This window comes from Myxine glutinosa, chromosome 1 (genome assembly GCF_964187855.1).
Source record: "Myxine glutinosa chromosome 1, kmMyxGlut1.1, whole genome shotgun sequence".
NCBI classification, from domain to species: Eukaryota; Metazoa; Chordata; class Myxini; order Myxiniformes; family Myxinidae; genus Myxine; species Myxine glutinosa.
In genome coordinates this window covers 15,160,743-15,183,589 of record NC_136261.1, presented here as the reverse complement: position 1 = coordinate 15,183,589, position 22,847 = coordinate 15,160,743, and the positions used below count along the sequence as shown (strand labels likewise).

The window sequence follows — 22,847 nt, the reverse complement described above, 5'->3', positions numbered from 1 at the left end:
TGCAGCGCGGCATTGCCGGGGCGCCTCCGGCGCCCGGCAATACCGCAGTGCAGCTCATTGAGGATGCATTGGGAGGGAGAGGTGTACACTAATTGATTGATTAATTGTATAATTAAAATCAATAAAAGATTATCACAAAATATTTTCATAATCAATTGGCTAATCGCATAACTAAACCACTAGTGCTTCATCCGAAGATGTATCTTTTAGAAATTTAATTAAATAAGTCATTTATAAAAAATTAAATAATTAATTGATTACTCAATATATAATTAATCGATTAATCAATAAATAATTAATAGATGAAATGATTAATCAATAAATCAAAAATATCCTTGATAGCCACATCACTTGGTCACTCATGTCCAAATATTAGCTTCCCAGCTGAAAAGGTGCCTGAGATATTGGCCAAATGAGAAAGAAAATAAATAAATGATTATTAATGAAAATAAATAAATAATAATCATAAAAAAATTAAATTATTAATCAATTTGGTCAGAGAACACATAAACTACCACTATTTCATCAGAATCTGTAACTTAAAAAAAATTTTTTTTTGGTCATTAATCGAATAATTAAATAATTCATCGATTAATTGATTAATTAATAAATCAAAAATATCCTTTGCAGCCAAATCACCTGGTCATTGGCATGTCCAAATATCAGCTTCCTAACTCAAAAGGTGCCTGAGTTAATGGTCAGAAGAGAAAGGAAATTTGATTACCGCAGTGCAGCTCATTGAGGCTGCATTGGGAGGGAGAGGTGTACACTAATTGATTGATTAATTGTATAATTAAAATCAATAAAAGATTATCACAAAATATTTTCATAATCAATTGGCTAATCGCATAACTAAACCACTAGTGCTTCATCCGAAGATGTATCTTTTAGAAATTTAATTAAATAAGTCATTTATAAAAAATTAAATAATTGATTGATTACTCAAAAAATAATTAATCGATTAATCAATAAATAATTAATAGATGAAATGATGAATCAATAAATCAAAAATATCCTTGATAGCCACATCACTTGGTCACTCATGTCCAAATATTAGCTTCCCAGCTCAAAAGGTGCCTGAGATATTGGCCAAATGAGAAAGAAAATAAATAAATGATTAATAATGAAAATAAATAAATAATAATCATAAAAAAATTAAATTATTAATCAATTTTGTCAGAGAACACATAAACTACCACTATTTCATCAGAATCTGTAACTTAAAAAAAAAAAAAAAGTTTGTCATTAATCGAATAATTAAATAATTAATCGATTAATTGATTAATTAATAAATCAAAAATATCCTTTGCAGCCAAATCACCTGGTCATTGGCATGTCCAAATATCAGCTTCCTAACTCAAAAGGTGCCTGAGTTAATGGTCAGAAGAGAAAGGAAATTTGATTAATTAAATAAGTACTTAATTAATCGCTAATAATTAAATAACTCCTCAATTTATTGATTAATCAAAAAAAAAAATACAGTTTTTGACAAAGGACTTGCTCACTATTGTGCAGAAATTTCAGCTTCCTAGCTCAAAGGATGGCTGAGATATCGCCCGGACAAACAAACAAGAAAGAAAACAAGTACACATACATTCAAAGTACACCGCCCCATGCCAAATAATGAAATATGCTGCAGCGCGGCATTGCCGGGGCGCCTGTGGCGCCCGGCAATACCGCAGTGCAGCTCATTGAGGCTGCATTGGGAGGGAGACGTGTTCACTAATTGATTGATTAATTGTATAATTAAAATCAATAAAAGATTATCACAAAATATTTTCATAATCAATTGGCTAATCGCATAACTAAAGCACGAGTGCTTCATCCGAAGATGTATCTTTTAGAAATTTAATTAAATAAGTCATTTATAAAAAATTAAATAATTAATTGATTACTCAATAAATAATTAATCGATTAATCAATAAATAATTAATAGATGAAATGATTAATCAATAAATCAAAAATATCCTTGATAGCCACATCACTTGGTCACTCATGTCCAAATATTAGCTTCCCAGCTCAAAAGGTGCCTGAGATATTGGCCAAATGAGAAAGAAAATAAATAAATGATTAATAATGAAAATAAATAAATAATAATCATAAAAAAATTAAATTATTAATCAATTTGGTCAGAGAACACATAAACTACCACTATTTCATCAGAATCTGTAACTTTAAAAAAAAAAAAAAAATTGTCATTAATTGAATAATTAAATAATTAATCGATTAATTGATTAATTAATAAATCAAAAATATCCTTTGCAGCCAAATCACCTGGTCATTGGCATGTCCAAATATCAGCTTCCTAACTCAAAAGGTGCCTGAGTTAATGGTCAGAAGAGAAAGGAAATTTGATTAATTAAATAAGTACTTAATTAATCGCTAATAATTAAATAACTCCTCAATTTATTGATTAATCCCAAAAAAAAAAATACCGTTTTTGAGAAAGGACTTGCTCACTCTTGTGCCGAAATTTCAGCTTCCTAGCTCAAAGGATGGCTGAGATATCGTCCGGACAACCAAGAAAGAAAACAAGAAAGAAAACAAACAAGAAAACAAGAAAACAAGTACAAATACATTCAAAGTACACCGCCCCATGCCAAATAATTAAATATGCTGCAGCGCGGCATTGCCGGGGCGCCTCAGGCGCCCGGCAATACCGCAGTGCAGCTCATTGAGGCTGCATTGGGAGGGAGACGTGTACACTAATTGATTGATTAATTGTATAATTAAAATCAATAAAAGATTATCACAAAATATTTTCATAATCAATTGGCTAATCGCATAACTAAACCACTAGTGCTTCATCCGAAGATGTATCTTTTAGAAATTTAATTAAATAAGTCATTTATAAAAAATTAAATAATTAATTGATTACTCAATAAATAATTAATCGATTAATCAATAAATAATTAATAGATGAAATGATTAATCAATAAATCAAAAATATCCTTGATAGCCACATCACTTGGTCACTCATGTCCAAATATTAGCTTCCCAGCTCAAAAGGTGCCTGAGATATTGGCCAAATGAGAAAGAAAATAAATAAATGATTAATAATGAAAATAAATAAATAATAATCATAAAAAAATTAAATTATTAATCAATTTGGTCAGAGAACACATAAACTACCACTATTTCATCAGAATCTGTAACTTTAAAAAAAAAATTTTTTTTGTCATTAATCGAATAATTAAATAATTAATCGATTAATTGATTAATTAATAAATCAAAAATATCCTTTGCAGCCAAATCACCTGGTCATTGGCATGTCCAAATATCAGCTTCCTAACTCAAAAGGTGCCTGAGTTAATAATGGTCAGAAGAGAAATGAAATTTAATTAATTAAATAAGTACTTAATTAAACGCTAATAATTAAATAACTCCTCAATTAATTGATTATTCAAAAAACAAAAAATACCGTATTTGACAAAGGACTTGCTCACTACTGTGCCGAAATTTCAGCTTCCTAGCTCAAAGGATGGCTGAGATATCGCCCGGACAACCAAGAAAACAAACAACCAGAGTGAAAACTGAGTACTCTCTTTCAGCGTGCGTCACTGCCGAGCCCCCTTTGGTGCCCGGCAATGACGATTTGCAATGCCTGGAGATGGCATAGGAAAGGAGCGGTGTACAACAAACAAGAAACCAGAGTGAAAACTGAGTACTCTCTTTCAGCGTGCGGCACTGCCGAGCCCCCTTTGGTGCCCGGCAATGACGATTTGCAATGCCTGGAGATGGCATAGGAAAGGAGCGGTGTACAACAAGAAAGAAACCAGAGTGAAAACTGAGTACTCTCTTTCAGCGTGCGTCACTGCCGAGCCCCCTTTGGTGCCCGGCAATGACGATTTGCAATGCCTGGAGATGGCATAGGAAAGGAGCGGTGTACAACAACCAGAGTGAAAACTGAGTTCGGCAATCCCCCGTTTTATGCCATTTCGACCTACGTCAAATCCGACTTTACGCCACTCTTCAAGAGTAAATTTCAGTTCAGCGAACGTCATTATGTGCGACTTTACGTCACTCCTACATCATCATCTCCTTTATCTCGAAGGAGGAGAAGACCATGCCAGGCTACAAAGTCGCGAAGGAGCGACTAACGCTAATGCTTTGGGATAATTGCACCGGCGACTTCAAGCTGAAGCTGCTCTTGGTGTATCATGCGGCGAACCCCCGGGCACTGAAGAACATCCCGAAGGCGTCTCTTCCCGTCATTTGGATGAATAATATGAAGGCATGGGTAACCGTCATAATTTTTGAAGGATGGTTCATCAATCATTTCATCCCGGCTGTCAAGAGTTATTGTCGAGAGAAGAAAATTCAATTTAAATTGATAGCCACATCACTGAAGATGATTTTGGACAATGCACCTGGCCATCCCACTAACCTCGGTGATTTTGACCCCAATGTGAAAGTGGTGTACTTGCCACCCAACACCACATCGCTCATCCAGCCTATGGACCAGGGTGTGATAGCGCTTTTTAAGTGCTACTATCTCCGCCACACTCTTCGTCAGGCTGTCGATGCAACGTCGGAGGAGGAAGGCATCAACATCCGGCAGTTTTGGAAAAACTATAACATCTACCAGGCAGTGCTTAACATCAATGCTGCATGGTTGGAGGTTACGCAGTCGGCGATGAATGGGGTGTGGAAGCGTTTGTGCCCCCACCTTGTTAATGATTTCACGGGGTTTGGTGCGCCAGTCAAGGCTGTGTCTAAAAACTTGGTTTCCCTCAGCGCTGACCTGGAGATGGAGATGGAGTTGGAGGAGGAGGATTTCGACGGTTTTTTTTTTTTGTTTGTTTTTTTTGTTGTTGTATACAAGATCGAGGCTCGTGAAAGAGCGAACATTAATCACACAGAAAGACAAACAGACACATAAAACAAATAACATCGGGAGCGGTAGACAAGATGGGGAGAGAGGGCGAAGGACACAAACACAACATTTGAGAGCAGGGACCGAGAGACATGGAGACATCGAGAGAACTGTGGGAGGAGAGGGCTTTGGGGGGGAGGCATGGGAAGGGGTGGGAGAGGTATAAAACATATGGACACTGCCAGGACTTCCAGGAAAGAAGTTGGAATTTCAAACAAGGTGGATCTGGGGTGAATTAGTGGGGGTAGAAAAGATCAAGGTTTTGGATGGGGGAAGATAAGAGATGGTGGTGAACAGCTGTTTTAAAGACCTGGAGGGAGGAGTGTGATTGAAGTGAGTGTGGGAGTTTGTTCCAGAGGCGGGAGAAAAGAGGAATGAAAGAGTTAAGGTGAGCAGAGAGCCGAGATTTCGGCAGTTTAACCATCAGAGGGTGGCTGGCAGATCTTGTGTGACCTGTAGGAATATTTGGAGGACAGAGCACAGAGAGAGCTGGGGGAGCAAGGCCGGAGAGGAGTCGGAAGAAGACAGAAAGACCACCTACCTGCCTGCGGTGAGTGAGTGAAAGGCCCTCAGAGATAGCTTCATCGTGGGAGATTCCAATGATTCTGAAAGCTTTGGATTCAACAGCGTGAAGCCGAGCCAGGTGTGAGGCAGGAGCACCAGCCCATAGGGGAGAACAGTATTCCATTGAGCTGCGGATGAAAGCCTTGTTTGTGGTGAGGAGCTCAGGTGTGCCGAGGAAGGATTTCGCACGACGGAGGATGCCCAGTCGGCGACTGGCTTTGGAGGCCAGCTTGGAAATGTGGTTTTCCCAAGAAAGATCATGGCAGATAGTGAGACCCAAAAGCTTGAGCGACAGAACTTCTTGGAGAGGATTGTTGAGAAAGTAGATGGGAGGGTTGTCCAGTCGATCTTTTCGGAGAGACATAGTAAGAGTGTGAGATTTGTCAGGATTGAAAGACATGTTCCACTTCTTTGACCAGTCTGTGATTTTGTCCAGGTCTTCAGAGAGTGAGGAGGCTGCAGACTGCCGATCTGAGGGAAGAGGAATGGAGCGGCAGAGAGTGGAGTCATCAGCAAAGAGATAGAGATAGAGAGGATTTTCCAGAGAGTCGGAGAGATCATTGATAAAGACCAGAAAAAGCACAGGGCCCAGCACACTGCCTTGGGGAACTCCAGCCTGAACAGGAAGGGGAGATGAGAGAAATCCATTCAGGGCCACACGTTGACTACGACCAGAGAGGAAGTCCGCAAGCCATGCATGGAGATTTCCATGGATACCATAGGAGGAGAGTTTGGTGAGCAGAGCTGGGTGCCAGACCGTATCGAAGGCACGTGATATGTCAAGGGAGACAGCTCTGATTTCCTGTTTGGCATTGAGGACCTCCATCCATTGTTGAGACAGCAGAAGCAGCATGTCCAGAGTAGAGTGACCTGGTCTGAAACCAAATTGATGATCAGAGATCAAGCCATTGGAGAAGAGGAAAGATTTCATATCCGAAGCAATGATGGATTCCATGACTTTGATGATAATTGGGAGCAGGCTGATTGGTCTGTAGTTGCAAGGATCTGTTTTTGCACCTTTTTTGTGTAAAGCGGTAATGTTTGCTGATTTCCAGGATGCTGGCAGATGACCTTGAGCAAAAGATAGGGTGAAAAGAACAGAGAGAGGGTGAGATAGAGCGGCAGAGCAGGCTTTTAGGACCCGTGGGCTGATGCCGTTTGATCGAGGCAGACAAGCAGCCTTTAACTAATGAGGACTTAATGGCGTTGAAGGAAGAGCGCCGCGAAGAGGATGAGCTTCCAGAACCAGCGCCAAGGAAATTCACCGTAGCCGAAATGCAGAAAGGTTTTTTACGGTGTTACGGTGTTTGTTTTCATTTTAAGGCATTTTAAAGGCATTATGCCCGGTTTACGTCAAAAACCGAGTTACGTCACGGCTTATGGAACCAATTAATGATGTAGGCCGGGGTATTGCTGTACTCCCTTTCAGCGTGCGTCACTGCCGAGCCCCCTTCGGTGCCCAGCAATGACGTTTTGCAATGCCTGGAGATTGCATAGGAAAGGAGCGGTGTACAACAACCAGAGTGAAAACTGAGTACTCCCTTTCAGCGTGCGTCACTGCCGAGCCCCCTTCGGTGCCCGGCAATGACGTTTTGCAATGCCTGGAGATGGCATAGGAAAGGAGCGGTGTACAACAACCAGAGTGTAAACTGATTACAGAAAGTACGCCCTTTCAGCGTGTGTCACTGCCGAGCCCCCTTCGGTGCCGGACAATGACGTTATGCAGCGCCTTGAGATGTCAAAGGAAAGGTGGGTGTAGGAAAAAAAAACATTTTTACAAAATAATAGAAAAATGAAAAGCTTAAATGTCTTAAGTCAATAAGTATTCAACACCTTGGCAATGCCACTCCAAATTGAGCTCAGGTGCATCCAATGTCCTTTGATCATCCTCGAGATGTCTCTGCAACTTGATTAGACATGATTAAGAAACAAACACATCTACTGTATATCAGGTCCTTCAGAGCTGAAACTCTACCATGAAAGAACTGTCCGTAGAATTCCGAGATTATTATGAGGAGACATAGATCAATAAAAAAAAATTCTCATGTTGAAAGTTCCCAAGAGCAAAGTGAGCTCCATCATTAGGAAATGGAAATAGATGGAACTACCCAGACTCTTCCGAGTGCTGGCCGTCCGAACAAACTGAGCAACCGGGCACGAAGGACCTTGGTCAGAGAGGAGACCGAGAACCCAATTACCACTCTCGCAGAACTGCAGAACTCCTTGACTGAGATGGGAGAACCTGATGGAGGGACAGGTCTCAACAACACTTCACAAATCTATGCTTTATGGGAGAGTGGCCAGACAGAAGCCACTCCTGAGAAAAAGGCACATGACAACATGCCTGGTGCAAAAAAGGCATGTGAAAGACTCAAAGCATGAGGCAAAATAATCTGTGATGTCATGAGATGAAAAAAAAAAATTTTGTTCAAATTGTCAAGGATGCATACCATACAATCATCAATTTTCATCCGATTGACTTGATTAAATTGAAACACAATTTGCATATTGCATCATTGAATTGCTTCACCAATAAGATGCTGGGAAATCCAGTCGTTTTGAGGTCAAAAAGTCAAATGTGAACGTCACAAAATCGTTGATATCCATGTGATTCACTTGAAGTTTGAAGAGGGTTTGCATAATGGGTCATTGACACCTATTGGTTTTGATGTCTAAAGGATAAGGTTGCATAAAATTGTGTAATTTTTTTTTAAAGCTGTTTTGTCATATTTGGGATATGCAAGAGGAAGTCTTAATATGAAGCTGACGTGGACGGTCTTTGCATCATCAGATGATTTCTAGTTTCTTTTTAAAATAATGTGTTTTTCTTTCTTTGCAACAAACTTCCATGTTTATCTAATTAATCAGATTGTTTAAGAAATTTGGGCATTTGATAAATTGGATATTTGAGATGGACTTTAACTGTCTTGTAAAATCAAGGATACAACATTGTCTCAGATCATGAGTTTAATCTGAATCAATCCCAAGCAATACCTGTGAAAGAAATCAGCAAATATGATATCAGTACTCAGCATTCATCTGGATCAATAATGGGAATACAATCAAACACAAGCAAGCATTGAGCAAAGTGATCCTACGTACCGTTCTAATTATGCACCTACGTAACACACAATATATGTCACAGGAATGATCGCTGCGCTGAATGTCCGAGACTTTTATAACTGCCGCGCAGTGGACAAAAGTCGCATGACACCTGGGCTCGGACTTAGACACAATTTCACAACACTGTCCACATTGTACTTACAAGGAATAAAGATAATTTGTGTTAAAACTTTGAATAACCCTTTATTAACCAGTTTAAATTTATGTCTGATTTGTTTCTGCCCCTCAACCCCTCCTTAGGCTGTCAAACTGAGCATACTCAGAATAATTTTGACACAAGTGTTCCAGGCTGCGTTCCTAATGTCCAAGTCAGACCTCACATGGAAAAGCAAGAACAGCAACCATGCAACAAGAAACCTAAAGATAACTTAAATATAACTCATTATGTAGATAAGTTCAGGCAGCCGAGAGAAATATCTGTTGTTGCTAAGAAATCATCCCACACATCAAAGTTTTTGCAAGGGGAGCTGAAAGGACGCATGGTGGGAAAACCTCACAAATGCACATTTTGCAACAAATCATTTTCAAAATCAAGTGTTTTAAAAAACCACGTTCTTGATCACACAGGAGAAAAGATGCACAAGTGTACAGTTTGCAACAAGACATTCACGCGGAGACACCATTTGCAATCTCATTTTAGAATTCATACTGGAGAGAAGCCTTACAAGTGCACAATCTGCAAAAAGACATTCATGCAGTCAGGCAATTTGCAATCTCATCTTAAAATTCATTCTGCAGAGAAGCCTTACAAGTGCACAGTCTGTAACAAGACATTCACGCTGTCAAGCAGTTTGCAATCTCATCTTAAAATTCATACGGGAGAGGGGCTTTACAAGTGCACAATCTGCAACAAGACATTCACGCGGTCAGGACATTTTCATTATCATCTTAAAATTCATTCAGGAGAAAGGCCTTACAAGTGCTCAATCTGCAACAAGACCTTCACCCGGTCAGGAAATTTGCAATCTCATCTTAAAATTCATACAGGAGAGAGGCCTTTTAAGTGCACAATCTGCAACAAGACATTCGTGCAGTCAAGGTGTTTGCATTCTCATCTTAGAATTCATACAGGGGAGAGTCCACATAAGTGCACAATCTGTAACAAGACATTCACGCTGTCAGGCAGTTTGCAATCTCATCTTAAAATTCATACGGGAGAGGGGCTTTACAAGTGCACAATCTGCAACAAGACATTCACGCGGTCAGGACATTTTCATTATCATCTTAAAATTCATTCAGGAGATAGGCCTTACAAGTGCTCAATCTGCAACAAGACATTCATGCAGTCAAGGTATTTGTGTTCGCATCTTCGAATTCATACAGGCGAGAGGCCTTACAAGTGCACAATCTGCAACAAGGCATTCACGTGGTCAAGCAGTTTGCATTGTCATCTTAGATCTCACACAGAAGAGATTTGCCAATTAATTTGAACTAAATGCTGCAGAAACCAATAAAATGCTCTAATACCAGGATTGGAAAAATTAGGTCAATAGCTCTTGGAAATTGAAGAAAGTTGAAATTGTACCAATGATATTCGGAGCAACAGGGATGATCAAGATAACCCTTACTGAGTAATTCAAAAACATTCCGGGGAATATCACCACAAATGAGCTACAGGTGGAGCCTGTCAGTGGTTCAGTGAGGATGCTAAAAACACCCCTTGGAACAAAGCTATGAGAATGAGGTTTCACAATCTGTTTGATTAATTATGATCCTTTCCCAAAGAAGGAGGTGGAGATTTTGAGGTCTTGGAGAACTTCCTCCCACCTCCTGGAACCCACATATGGAGATAACAACCAACAAGATATTCACATTCTCAACATACAAAACAAAGAATTACAATTTCGCAGAGGACTCGTATACAAAAGGAAAAGGCGGCATTGCTATTGAAGTGTCTGTACCCACATACTTTTGTTTAAACAACCTGAAAATCAGGAATATTGCCAAGTATTAGAATTGAACAAGCATCACCATACTGCAGTCACATCTTGCAACATAAGGTCGAGTACAACAAGCTTCAGAACAGCTGAATTTCGTGTCAATTGGACCAATGGTTGCCGAGAAAATGAATTTTAAAAATGCAGACACGCACATGCGCAACTGATTACCTAACCCTGCTTTTTGTTTCGAGAGCACAGGGTAAAAATTAGGACCATGTATGATATGCATCAAAAGGTAAAGGTGCTTCACAAGGATGTATCCATCGATGCGGAAGTGGTGTATCTCAAACTTCTGGCTGTGAATGCACACACGAAGGTGCTTCTTAAAAGAGTGCTGGCATTTGAGAATGCTCCACTACCACCAACTCTCTTTATTGAGGATGGTGCCATTATGTCCTGCACCCAGTCATATTTAATCCACAAACTTCAAGAGTTAGTACCTGGAGACAAGATTGCAGAAATCCAGAGATGCAATGCTATTATTTTTGATGGACATGCAAACATACAGATGATGGGACCTCCTAAAACAGTGACCCTGGTGAAGATATGTTTTCGAGACATGGCTGAATGTTTTTTTGGCCATCTCATGCACAATGGTAGAATCACACCAGAAGACGATGTCAAGCAGATACACATCATCTGTAACAAGTTAATAGAGAACAGTATCAAGGGCCAGGCCTGTTCAAGGAGGGGAGCGTGTCAAGGCCAGGTATACCATGTACAGGGAGATGTTGCAGTCCCTCAAAACTGGAAACAGTTTTTGACCCATGGACAAAAAAGCAAACCTTGCACGGTTACTGCATGGAGTATATTGAGCAAGATGTTTCAGAACAGCTGAAGGCTGAGCAGACAATGTATATCAGTGGTAGCCAAGAAGAAACAACACTATTAACCAGACAAGATGAGATAAAACACATAGAATCATTGTGTTCAATCCAGGACGGAGCTGATAAAAGGATTATTACTCCCGCCAGGGAGTAATGCATTCACTCGTGTCCGTGTGTGTGTGTGTTTGTGTGTTTGTGAACAAGATATCTGGAAAAGTTCTGAACGGATTTGGATGGAAGTTGGTGGGATGATTGCCCTTGGGATAAGGAAGAATTGATTCGTTTTTGGTGAAGCTAAGGATATTATTCCCGATCCAGGAATTTTTTGAAGGATTTTTTTTACCATTGGAAGATAGGGCTCATTTTTTTTTAACATTATCTTCTATATATTCTATATTTAAGATTGTGATTTGAAAATAGTTTTCATATTTGTTGTAAATGTAGTTTAAACTTGTGGTTATGCCTTAGAGCGGTGTATTTTTTTTAGCAGCGTCGGCTTCAATGTTCATTTTTTTTTATTTTTTTTTATAAAGACATATTCTGTCATTTTTAAACCACCAACGTGTGTATTAGGTTTCCCAGTTTCATAAAATGTATCGTTTGATACGTATAATGCTTTAAAACTTATTTTGTTTTTTTTTAACCTCAAAAGAGATATCAACATTTAGCTCAGCGAATGTCATTCGTGGTGTCAGTATTTGATGAACTTATAAAGACTTAGTTCCAGATTTGTCAATGGCTGAGGTATATTAACAAACGAATAAAACAGATTTGGCAAAATTCTTACTTTTTTTTAAAAGATCGCATGTTCACCCAGGGTTGTGAGTTGCTGAAGAAGAAAAAAACCTCGCATGGGCTTCCCAGACCAAAAAATAATTTTGGCTCTGCGATTTTCAGGTTTATTTATCTATATATCTACATATCTGGGCAGTGGCTTGTTGTCACTGAACTACTCCCTGAAACTTTTATTTCCGTGGTTGTGAAGCGTTTTTAATAACGTGGTGGTGGTTTTGAATCACGTGGTGGTGAGTTGTTTTTAATTTCGTGGCTGTGAGGTGTTTTTAATTTCGTGGCTGTGAGGTGTTTTTAATTTCGTGTTTTGTGGCTGTGAGGTGTTTTTAATTTCGTGTTTTTGTGGCTGTGAGGTGTTTTTAATTCTGTGTTTTGTGGCTGTGAAGTGTTTTTAATAACGTGGTGGTGGTTTTGAATCACGTGGTGGTGAGGTGTTTTTAATTTCGTGGCTGTGAGGTGTTTTTAATTTCGTGGCTGTGAGGTGTTTTTAATTTCGTGTTTCGTGGCTGTGAAGTGTTTTTAATTTCGTGTTTCGTGGCTGTGAAGTGTTTTTAATTTCGTGTTTCGTGGCTGTGAAGTGTTTTTAATTTCGTGTTTTTGTGGCTGTGAAGTGTTTTTAATTTCGTGTTTTGTGGCTGTGAAGTGTTTTTAATAACGTGGTGGTGGTTTTGAATCACGTGGTGGTGAGGTGTTTTTAATTTCGTGGCTGTGAGGTGTTTTTAATTTCGTGTTTTGTGGCTGTGAAGTGTTTTTAATTTCGTGTTTTGTGGCTGTGAAGTGTTTTTAATAACGTGGTGGTGGTTTTGAATCACGTGGTGGTGAGGTGTTTTTAATTTCGTGGCTGTGAGGTGTTTTTAATTTCGTGGCTGTGAGGTGTTTTTAATTTCGTGTTTCGTGGCTGTGAAGTGTTTTTAATTTCGTGTTTTTGTGGCTGTGAGGTGTTTTTAATTTCGTGTTTTGTGGCTGTGAAGTGTTTTTAATTCCGTGTTTTGTGGCTGTGAAGTGTTTTTAATTTCGTGTTTTTGTGGCTGTGAGGTGTTTTTAATTTCGTGTTTTGTGGCTGTGAGGTGTTTTTAATTCCATGTTTTGTGGCTGTGAAGTGTTTTTAATTTCGTGTTTTGTGGCTGTGAGGTGTTTTTAATTTCGTGTTTTGTGGCTGTGAAGTGTTTTTAATAACGTGGTGGTGGTTTTGAATCACGTGGTGGTGAGGTGTTTTTAATTTCGTGGCTGTGAGGTGTTTTTAATTTCGTGTTTTGTGGCTGTGAAGTGTTTTTAATTTCGTGTTTTGTGGCTGTGAAGTGTTTTTAATAACGTGGTGGTGGTTTTGAATCACGTGGTGGTGAGGTGTTTTTAATTTCGTGGCTGTGAGGTGTTTTTAATTTCGTGTTTCGTGGCTGTGAAGTGTTTTTAATTTCGTGTTTTTGTGGCTGTGAGGTGTTTTTAATTTCGTGTTTTTGTGGCTGTGAAGTGTTTTTAATTTCGTGTTTTGTGGCTGTGAAGTGTTTTTAATTTCGTGTTTTGTGGCTGTGAGGTGTTTTTAATTTCGTGTTTTTGTGGCTGTGAAGTGTTTTTAATTTCGTGTTTCGTGGCTGTGAGGTGTTTTTAATTTCGTGTTTTTGTGGCTGTGAAGTGTTTTTAATTCCGTGTTTTGTGGCTGTGAAGTGTTTTTAATTTCGTGTTTTGTGGCTGTGAAGTGTTTTTAATAACGTGGTGGTGGTTTTGAATCACGTGGTGGTGAGGTGTTTTTAATTTCGTGGCTGTGAGGTGTTTTTAATTTCGTGGCTGTGAGGTGTTTTTAATTTCGTGTTTCGTGGCTGTGAAGTGTTTTTAATTTCGTGTTTTTGTGGCTGTGAGGTGTTTTTAATTTCGTGTTTTTGTGGCTGTGAAGTGTTTTTAATTTCGTGTTTTGTGGCTGTGAAGTGTTTTTAATTTCGTGTTTTGTGACTGTGAAGTGTTTTTAATTTCGTGTTTCGTGGCTGTGAAGTGTTTTTAATTTCGTGTTTTGTGGCTGTGAGGTGTTTTTAATTTCGTGTTTTTGTGGCTGTGAAGTGTTTTTAATTCCGTGTTTTGTGGCTGTGAAGTGTTTTTAATTTCGTGTTTTGTGGCTGTGAAGTGTTTTTAATAACGTGGTGGTGGTTTTGAATCACGTGGTGGTGAGGTGTTTTTAATTTCGTGGCTGTGAGGTGTTTTTAATTTCGTGTTTTGTGGCTGTGAAGTGTTTTTAATAACGTGGTGGTGGTTTTGAATCACGTGGTGGTGAGGTGTTTTTAATTTCGTGGCTGTGAGGTGTTTTTAATTTCGTGGCTGTGAGGTGTTTTTAATTTCGTGTTTCGTGGCTGTGAAGTGTTTTTAATTTCGTGTTTTTGTGGCTGTGAAGTGTTTTTAATTTAGTGTTTCGTGGCTGTGAGGTGTTTTTAATTTCGTGTTTTTGTGGCTGTGAAGTGTTTTAAATTTCGTGTTTTGTGGCTGTGAAGTGTTTTTAATTTCGTGTTTTGTGGCTGTGAGGTGTTTTTAATTTCGTGTTTTTGTGGCTGTGAAGTGTTTTTAATTTCGTGTTTTGTGGCTGTGAGGTGTATTTAATTTCGTGTTTTTGTGGCTGTGAAGTGTTTTTAATTTCGTGTTTTGTGGCTGTGAGGTGTTTTTAATTTCGTGTTTTTGTGGCTGTGAAGTGTTTTTAATTTCGTGTTTTGTGGCTGTGAAGTGTTTTTAATTTCGTGTTTTGTGGCTGTGAGGTGTTTTTAATTTCGTGTTTTTGTGGCTGTGAAGTGTTTTTAATTCCGTGTTTTGTGGCTGTGAAGTGTTTTTAATTTCGTGTTTTGTGGCTGTGAAGTGTTTTTAATAACGTGGTGGTGGTTTTGAATCACGTGGTGGTGAGGTGTTTTTAATTTCGTGGCTGTGAGGTGTTTTTAATTTCGTGTTTTGTGGCTGTGAAGTGTTTTTAATTTCGTGTTTTGTGGCTGTGAAGTGTTTTTAATAACGTGGTGGTGGTTTTGAATCACGTGGTGGTGAGGTGTTTTTAATTTCGTGGCTGTGAGGTGTTTTTAATTTCGTGGCTGTGAGGTGTTTTTAATTTCGTGTTTCGTGGCTGTGAAGTGTTTTTAATTTCGTGTTTTTGTGGCTGTGAGGTGTTTTTAATTCCGTGTTTTGTGGCTGTGAAGTGTTTTTAATTTCGTGTTTTGTGGCTGTGAGGTGTTTTTAATTTCGTGTTTTTGTGGCTGTGAGGTGTTTTTAATTCCGTGTTTTGTGGCTGTGAAGTGTTTTTAATTTCGTGTTTTGTGGCTGTGAGGTGTTTTTAATTTCGTGTTTTTGTGGCTGTGAGGTGTTTTTAATTTCGTGTTTTTGTGGCTGTGAGGTGTTTTTAATTTCGTGTTTTGTGGCTGTGAAGTGTTTTTAATTTCGTGTTTTCGTGGCTGTGAGGTGTTTTTAATTCCGTGTTTCGTGGCTGTGAAGTGTTTTTAATTTCGTGTTTCGTGGCTGTGAAGTGTTTTTAATTTCGTGTTTTGTGGCTGTGAGGTGTTTTTTAAATGTCGTGTTTTGTGGCTGTGAGGTGTTTTTAATTTCGTGTTTTGTGGCTGTGAGGTGTTTTTAATTCCGTGTTTTGTGGCTGTGAAGTGTTTTTAATTTCGTGTTTTGTGGCTGTGAGGTGTTTTTAATTCCGTGTTTTGTGGCTGTGAAGTGTTTTTAATTTCGTGTTTTGTGGCTGTGAGGTGTTTTTAATTTCGTGTTTCGTGGCTGTGAGGTGTTTTTAATTTCGTGTTTCGTGGCTGTGAGGTGTTTTTAATTCCGTGTTTTGTGGCTGTGAGGTGTTTTTAATTTCGTGTTTTGTGGCTGTGAAGTGTTTTTAATTCCGTGTTTTGTGGCTGTGAGGTGTTTTTAATTCCGTGTTTCGTGGCTGTGAAGTGTTTTTAATTTCGTGTTTCGTGGCTGTGAAGTGTTTTTAATTTCGTGTTTCGTGGCTGTGAGGTGTTTTTAATTTCGTGTTTCGTGGCTGTGAAGTGTTTTTAATTTCGTGTTTCGTGGCTGTGAGGTGTTTTTAATTTCGTGTTTTGTGGCTGTAAAGTGTTTTTAATTTCGTGTTTTGTGGCTGTGAGGTGTTTTTAATTTCGTGTTTTGTGGCTGTGAGGTGTTTTTAATTTCGTGTTTTGTGGCTGTGAAGTGTTTTTAATTTCGTGTTTTGTGGCTGTGAAGTGTTTTTAATTTCGTGTTTCGTGGCTGTGAAGTGTTTTTAATCTTCTATATATTATATATATATATATATATAGATATCTGTGCAGTGTCTGTCTTGTGTTGTCTTGTCTTGTGTTGTCACTGAACTACTCCCTCAAACTTTTGTGAAATCGTACTATTCCAACTTGACCCACGGCGGGAGTATGCGCTCTACTGAGTGGCGTTCTAGTTCTTCATGCAATAGCAGTGGCTAAAAATGGGGCCCACTCTTATTAGATGTAGTCCTGACACAGATGTCTTTGTCTCCTGATCCACAAATGTCCTGCAATAAAAGCAAAAGAAGTCTAGTTCCTGACAAGACGTGATGGAAAACACACACAATTGACCCGCTACATTCCTGTTCATGCTATCTTTGATCCACTCAGCTTTGAGCAGCAAAACATCTCTTGTTGCTTGGTTGGCCATATTACTCAATGGTGAAGAATCACATAAAAAAGTAAATAATTCGCATATCCGAATCCATATTAAAATCTTCACCAAAAGCTAATCGATTCTTGCTTGTCACACACACAACCTGTCCATCAAGTTTCGTCGAAATCCATCCATAACTTTTTGAGTTATCCTTTAATGTATAGTTTTTGGCCCGATCTCCAAATGGTGAAGAATCACTGAAAAAATTCTCGGAGCCGGATCCAAATCCGGATCTTCACCAAAATCTGATCATTTCGTCCTTGTGACATCCTGCAACATAAGGAGTATATTTCTAAATTTCTTCCGTAGCTGTCCACCACAACTTTTTGAGATATTTTGTTCACGGACAAACAGACAGGGGTGAAAACATAACGTCCATCCACCTTTGGTGGTGGAGGTAAACATCAGCATAATAAAGCTGTAAATGGTAAATGTAAACAGTAAATAAACCTCTGATCCACTGATGTCTTACCGAATCACATTACAGCTACGCGGGATCTCATCAGTCATCACAGCTCCACACTCGAATAACGGCAAAACTCCCAACAACAACACCAAGTCCCGGAAATACCAACAATAACACATAAACACAAGCCTCTTGGCTACTTTGCCAGAACTACCTCTCCAAGGAGGTAGCGATGTCTGCCATGAAGTTTTCTTCCTCAACTTCCTGAATCATCAAAGTAAACTAGATTGAAGCGGTGTATTGTTCATTGTTAACTTGAAACATATAGAACAAGAAAGAGCAATCAAAGATTGCAGACCCTTGCCAGGATGATTTTGTGTGGTGTTTATTGGCAGCTGTGTTTGTGTAGTGTATTGATTATGTCGATTTATGTTCAATCCAATATGTCTGCCAAACACGTGACTGATGGCGTCATCAATTTCTCCCACATAATTTTTGTCAAGAAATTTTAAACTGATCAGATCAAGTGTTTGACTTGTCTAATGATGACGTCATAATGAAGGCACCTATGACATCATGAATACATGTTGTTCCCCATGGGGAGTACTTGCAATAAGATATCTTTCAAATTTTTTTCCCATGGAGCGGTTTTGGAGATATACAGATTCAAGGTTTTTCGATTTTTCCAAGATGGCGCCTGTACCACGTGACATATGACGTCATTATTATCATTAAAAATTTATACAAAAGGTGGCCCTTTGATGGTGAAATTTTATTGGCTAACGGTCCGACGGTTGCAGAGAAAAGCATACTCACGTTCTGTGTAGAGAAACAGCCAGACAGACAAATGAAAAATCACATTTGGCAAAACAGAACAAAGTAGAATGGCACTCGGTAGAGCATCCTTTTCACCTCAAAAATAATCGGTGGTTGAATTCAGTAACCTGATTTGCAAATCGTCTTCAAATTTAAAGTTAATCAGATGAAAATTTACAATTTTAGAAATTTGGCCTATGTTGACCTCAAATGTAATTGGTGGTTGAATTCAGTAAGCTGATTTGAAAATGCTATTCAAATTTCAAGTCAATCGAATGAAAATTGAGGATTTTAGAAATTTGAAAAGGTTGTTGACCTTTGGCCTATTTTACTTTTTGGCCTACAATGACCGCAACAATAGTTGGTGGTTAATTTCAGTTAGCTGATATGAAAATCCTATTCAAATTTCAACTAAAGCAGATGAAATTTGAGGATTTTAGAAATTTGAAATATAGTGGTTGACCTTTGGCCTATGTTGACCTTCAGACCGTTTGACCTAAAATATATATAGGATTTTGTCAGACCACCAACTCTACCATTTGGTGAAGTTTCGTGAAGATCGGTTAAAATTGTGACCTGCAGGCAAGTATAAGTGAGCAGACAGACAAACGGACAAATGAAAAATCACATACAGTGACTTGGTAAAAGAGAACAAGTGGAATGGCACTCGGGAGAGAATCCTTTTGACCTCACAAATAATTGGAAATGTCCACGCATGGCTCGCAGGCATCCTCTCCCATCGTCGTCAACGTGTGGCTAGAAATGGAATTCTCTCATGTCCTCTTCCTGTTCAGACTGGAGTTCCTCAACAGGTTCCTCAAGCAGGTCGCACAAGATCTGCCTGCAACCCTCATGGTTAAACTGCCAAAATCAAGACTCTCTGCTCACCTTCACTCCTTCATTCCTCTTTTCTCCCACCTCTGGAACAGACTCCCTCACTCTCTTCAATCCCACTCCACCCTCCAGGTCTTTAAAACAGCTGTTCACCACCATCTCTTATCTTCCCCCATCCAAAACCTTGATCTTTTCTACCCCGCTAATTTAACCCCAAATCGACTTTTTTGAAATACCAACTTCTGTCCTGGAAGTCCTTGGTGTCCTTGTGTTTTATACTTCTCCCACCCCCCCCCCCTTCCCACGCCTCCTCCCCCCAAGCCCTCTCCCTCCCACACATCTCCCTGCTCTTAAATGTTGTGTGCTCTCAAGTGCTTTCCCTTCTCTTGTCTTCCGCTCCCTCTTCTTATATATTTTGTTTGTCTGGTTGATTTGTTTGTGAAGTAAATGTCAGCTCTTTCACGCGCCTCGATTCAGTATACAAAAAAAAAAAAAGCCAGTGTTCTGTGCCCTGTGCTTTTTCTGGTCTTCATTAATGATCTCTCTACTCTCTGGAAAAGCCTCTCTATATCTTTCCTGATTACTCCATAATCTGCAGCACCATATATCAACCCTCAAATCTGCAGCTCCACATCTAAACCCTCAGATCTGCAGCTCCATATCTCAACCCTTAGATCTGCAGCTCCATATGTCAACCCTCAGATCTGCAGCTCCATATCTCAACCTTCAGATCTGCAGCTCCATATCTCAACCCTCAGATCGACAAGCAGAAGCCTCTTCAATCTCTGCAGACCTGGATAAAATCACAAACTGGTCAAACACGTGGAACATGTCTTTCAATCCTGACAAATCTCACATTCTCACTTTGTCTCTCCGAAAAGACCGTCTGGAAAACCCTCCCATCTACTTTCTCAACACTCCTCTCAAAGAAGTGAAATCACTCAAGCTTTTGGGTCTCACTATCTGCCATGATATTTTCTGGAAAAACCACATTTCAAAGGTGGCCTCCAAAGCCAGCCGCTCTTGCACATCCTCTCTTGCGTATCCTCTGTTGCACATCCTCTCTTGCACATCCTCTCTTGCGTATCCTCTGTTGCACATCCTCTCTTGCACATCCTCTCTTGCACATCATCTCTTGCACATCCTCTCTTGCACATCCTCTCCCTGCCCGTTTCACCGTAACATTTACCTCATGCCATCTTCCATGTGCTTGGAAATGAGCCAAAATCAATGCATTGCATAAAAAGGTGCAAAAACTAATCTCCTTAACTTCAGACCTACCAGCTTACTTCTAATCATCAGCAAGGTTATGGAATCCATCATCACAGTTGATATGACATTTTCTTGAACAACCTCATCTCAGATCACCATTTTGGCTGCAGACCAGGTCTCTCCACCTTGGACAAAAAGGAATTGGACTTTGTTGCGTCCTGGCTCCCCTTCAACAACCTCCATCAAGGTTATGGTACATGGCGTGATGGTCCGGACTCGGTGGTTCGGGCTCGACCCCTCACTGTACCTCACTCCTGCGGCAGCACCCTAGACATCTGGGGAAACTTTTGACGTCGAATTTCTAAAATTGTCATTTTCACCAGATTGACTTGAAAATTGAACAGCATTTGTATGTTGAGTCAATAAATTGGGAAACCAACTAGTTTTTTATTAGAACACCAGATGGGGAATTGTGGGTAAAAAGTGAAGATTTATGATTCGCTTTTGATCAGGACGAATCTGCTTCTGCGAAACCCTGAATATGTGTTGATTGTTTCTGGCGATTTTTTTATCATGTGGTTTTCAGGTAACGTCCTCATGGAGTCCTGAGAGAGAGATGGAGGTTTTGGAAGGTGAATCTGACACCTGTGGACAACAAACCGCACCTTCAGAAAACTCAGGTAAGAGAACAAGTTAAAAACAGTCCGGGGGCCGGGGCCTTCGCTCACAGTCCGGGAGTGGGCCTTCGCTCAAACCTGATTGATCTCTCCATTCAGGTTGCTTCTAACAATCCAGACTTGATCTGCTTAACAGAAACTTTCCTCCTTCAAGATGTCTCTGATTCCTTAATATCTCTTCCTGGTTCCTCCCTCCTCTGGTATGATAGACCTGAGCCTCGTCCTAGTGGTGGGGTTGCTATCGTTATCAAAAGCTCTCTTCCTCACTCTCTTTGCACTGCCCTCTCTCCACCTCACCACCAGAAGTACCTCTGGCTACGGCTTCCATTCCGCTCCCATCTTTTGTTCATATGTGTTTTGTACCGTCCTCCAAACAGTGATGACTACATTTACATTTCGCTGTCTGACAACATGGACCAACTTCTATCCACTCGTTCCAACTCGCTCTTCCTCATGTGGCGACTTCAACTGTCATCATGCCAGCTGGCTGGGTGTGGGTTCCTCTCTCACCAATCATGGCACCTCAGCAAAGGACTTCTGCGACTCTTTGGGACTGACACAATCTGTCAATTTCCTGACCCGGATCTCAGTCAATGGAGTATCTTCTCTTCTAGACATGGTTATGACAAACTTCCCTGCAAATGTCTGCTGCTCTTCTTCTGCCCCAATCGGTTCTTCTGATCATGTGCTTGTCAAAGTGGACATCTTTCTGGCCATTCTCAGAGAGCCTCCTCAGCGCCGACGAGTCTGGCATTTCACTCAGGCTGACTGGCACGGTCTGCAAGCAGCCATCAATCATCTGGACTGGTCTCCCATCTCTACTGCCTCCGACATCAATTCTTCCTGAGAATTCTTCCAAAGCAAACTGCTGTCTCTCATGCACAGATTTATCCCATCTCGTCTTCAGTTGTCTTACCCTTCCTCCCATCCATGGTACACTGCATCTTGTGGTGAGGCAGTTGCCTTGAAACAACTTTCCTTTGCCTCTTGGAAGGCAAATCCAACTGAAGGAAATCTCAGTTCCTTCCACCAAGCTCGGAACAAGTGTGTGTCTACCCTCAGGAGTGCCAGGAAGCACTATCTTTCCACACTCAAGAATGAACTCTCAAACCTGTCTCCTTCCTCCAAATCATGGTGGCATCTGGTCAAATCCGTTTCTGGTGTTTGTTCCCCCTCCATCCTCTCCCTTACCTCAAATGGCCACACAGTTGACATCGCACGCGACAAAGCCGAATGCCTCAACTCTGTGTTTGCCTCAAAATCTTTAGTCCCAAACCCATCTCTCTCTGTTCCCACCTTTCCCAGTCGAACCCAACTGCTCCTGGACTCTGTGTCCTTCTCTCCTGACAAGGTGGAGGAGTTTTTGTCTAACCTCGACTCTGATTCTGCAACTGGACCAGACGGCATCAGCCCACGGGTCCTAAAATCCTGCTCTGCCGCTCTATCTCACCCTCTCTCTGTTCTTTTCACCCTATCTTTTGCTCAAGGTCATCTGCCAGCATCCTGGAAATCAGCAAACATTACCGCTTTACACAAAAAAGGTGCAAAAACAGATCCTTTTAACTACAGACCAATCAGCCTGCTCCCAATTATCAGCAAAGTCATGGAATCCATCATTGCTTCGGATATGAAATCTTTCCTCTTCTCCAATGGCTTGATCTCTGATCATCAATTTGGATTCAGACCAGGTCACTCTACTCTGGACATGCTGCTTCTCCTGTCTCAACAATGGATGGAGGTCCTCAATGCCAAACAGGAAATCAGAGCTGTCTCCCTCGACATATCACGTGCCTTCGATACGGTCTGGCACCCAGCTCTGCTCACCAAACTCTACTCCTATGGTATCCATGGAAATCTCCATGCATGGCTTGCGGACTTCCTCTCTGGTCGTAGTCAACGTGTGGCCCTGAATGGATTTCTCTCATCTCCCCTTCCTGTTCAGGCTGGAGTTCCCCAAGGCAGTGTGCTGGGCCCTGTGCTTTTTCTGGTCTTTATCAATGATCTCTCCGACTCTCTGGAAAATCCTCTCTATCTCTTTGCTGATGCCGCTCCATTCCTCTTCCCTCAGATCGGCAGTCTGCAGCCTCCTCACTCTCTGAAGACCTGGACAAAATCACAGACTGGTCAAACAAGTGGAACATG

General features: G+C 40.3%; 1 protein-coding gene across 1 annotated transcript in view; it reads left to right on the top strand.

The window, feature by feature from the left end:
- LOC137421346 (uncharacterized) overlaps positions 1-12,106 on the top strand; it is a 52,726-nt gene extending 40,620 nt beyond the window's left edge. Inside the window, exon 5 of the mRNA XM_078770892.1 lies at positions 8,804-12,106. Coding sequence (XP_078627018.1) covers positions 8,804-9,993 — 1,190 coding nt within the window. The 3' untranslated portion in view covers positions 9,994-12,106. The remainder of the gene's footprint in view (positions 1-8,803) is intronic.
- Positions 12,107-22,847: the final 10,741 nt, after the last annotated feature.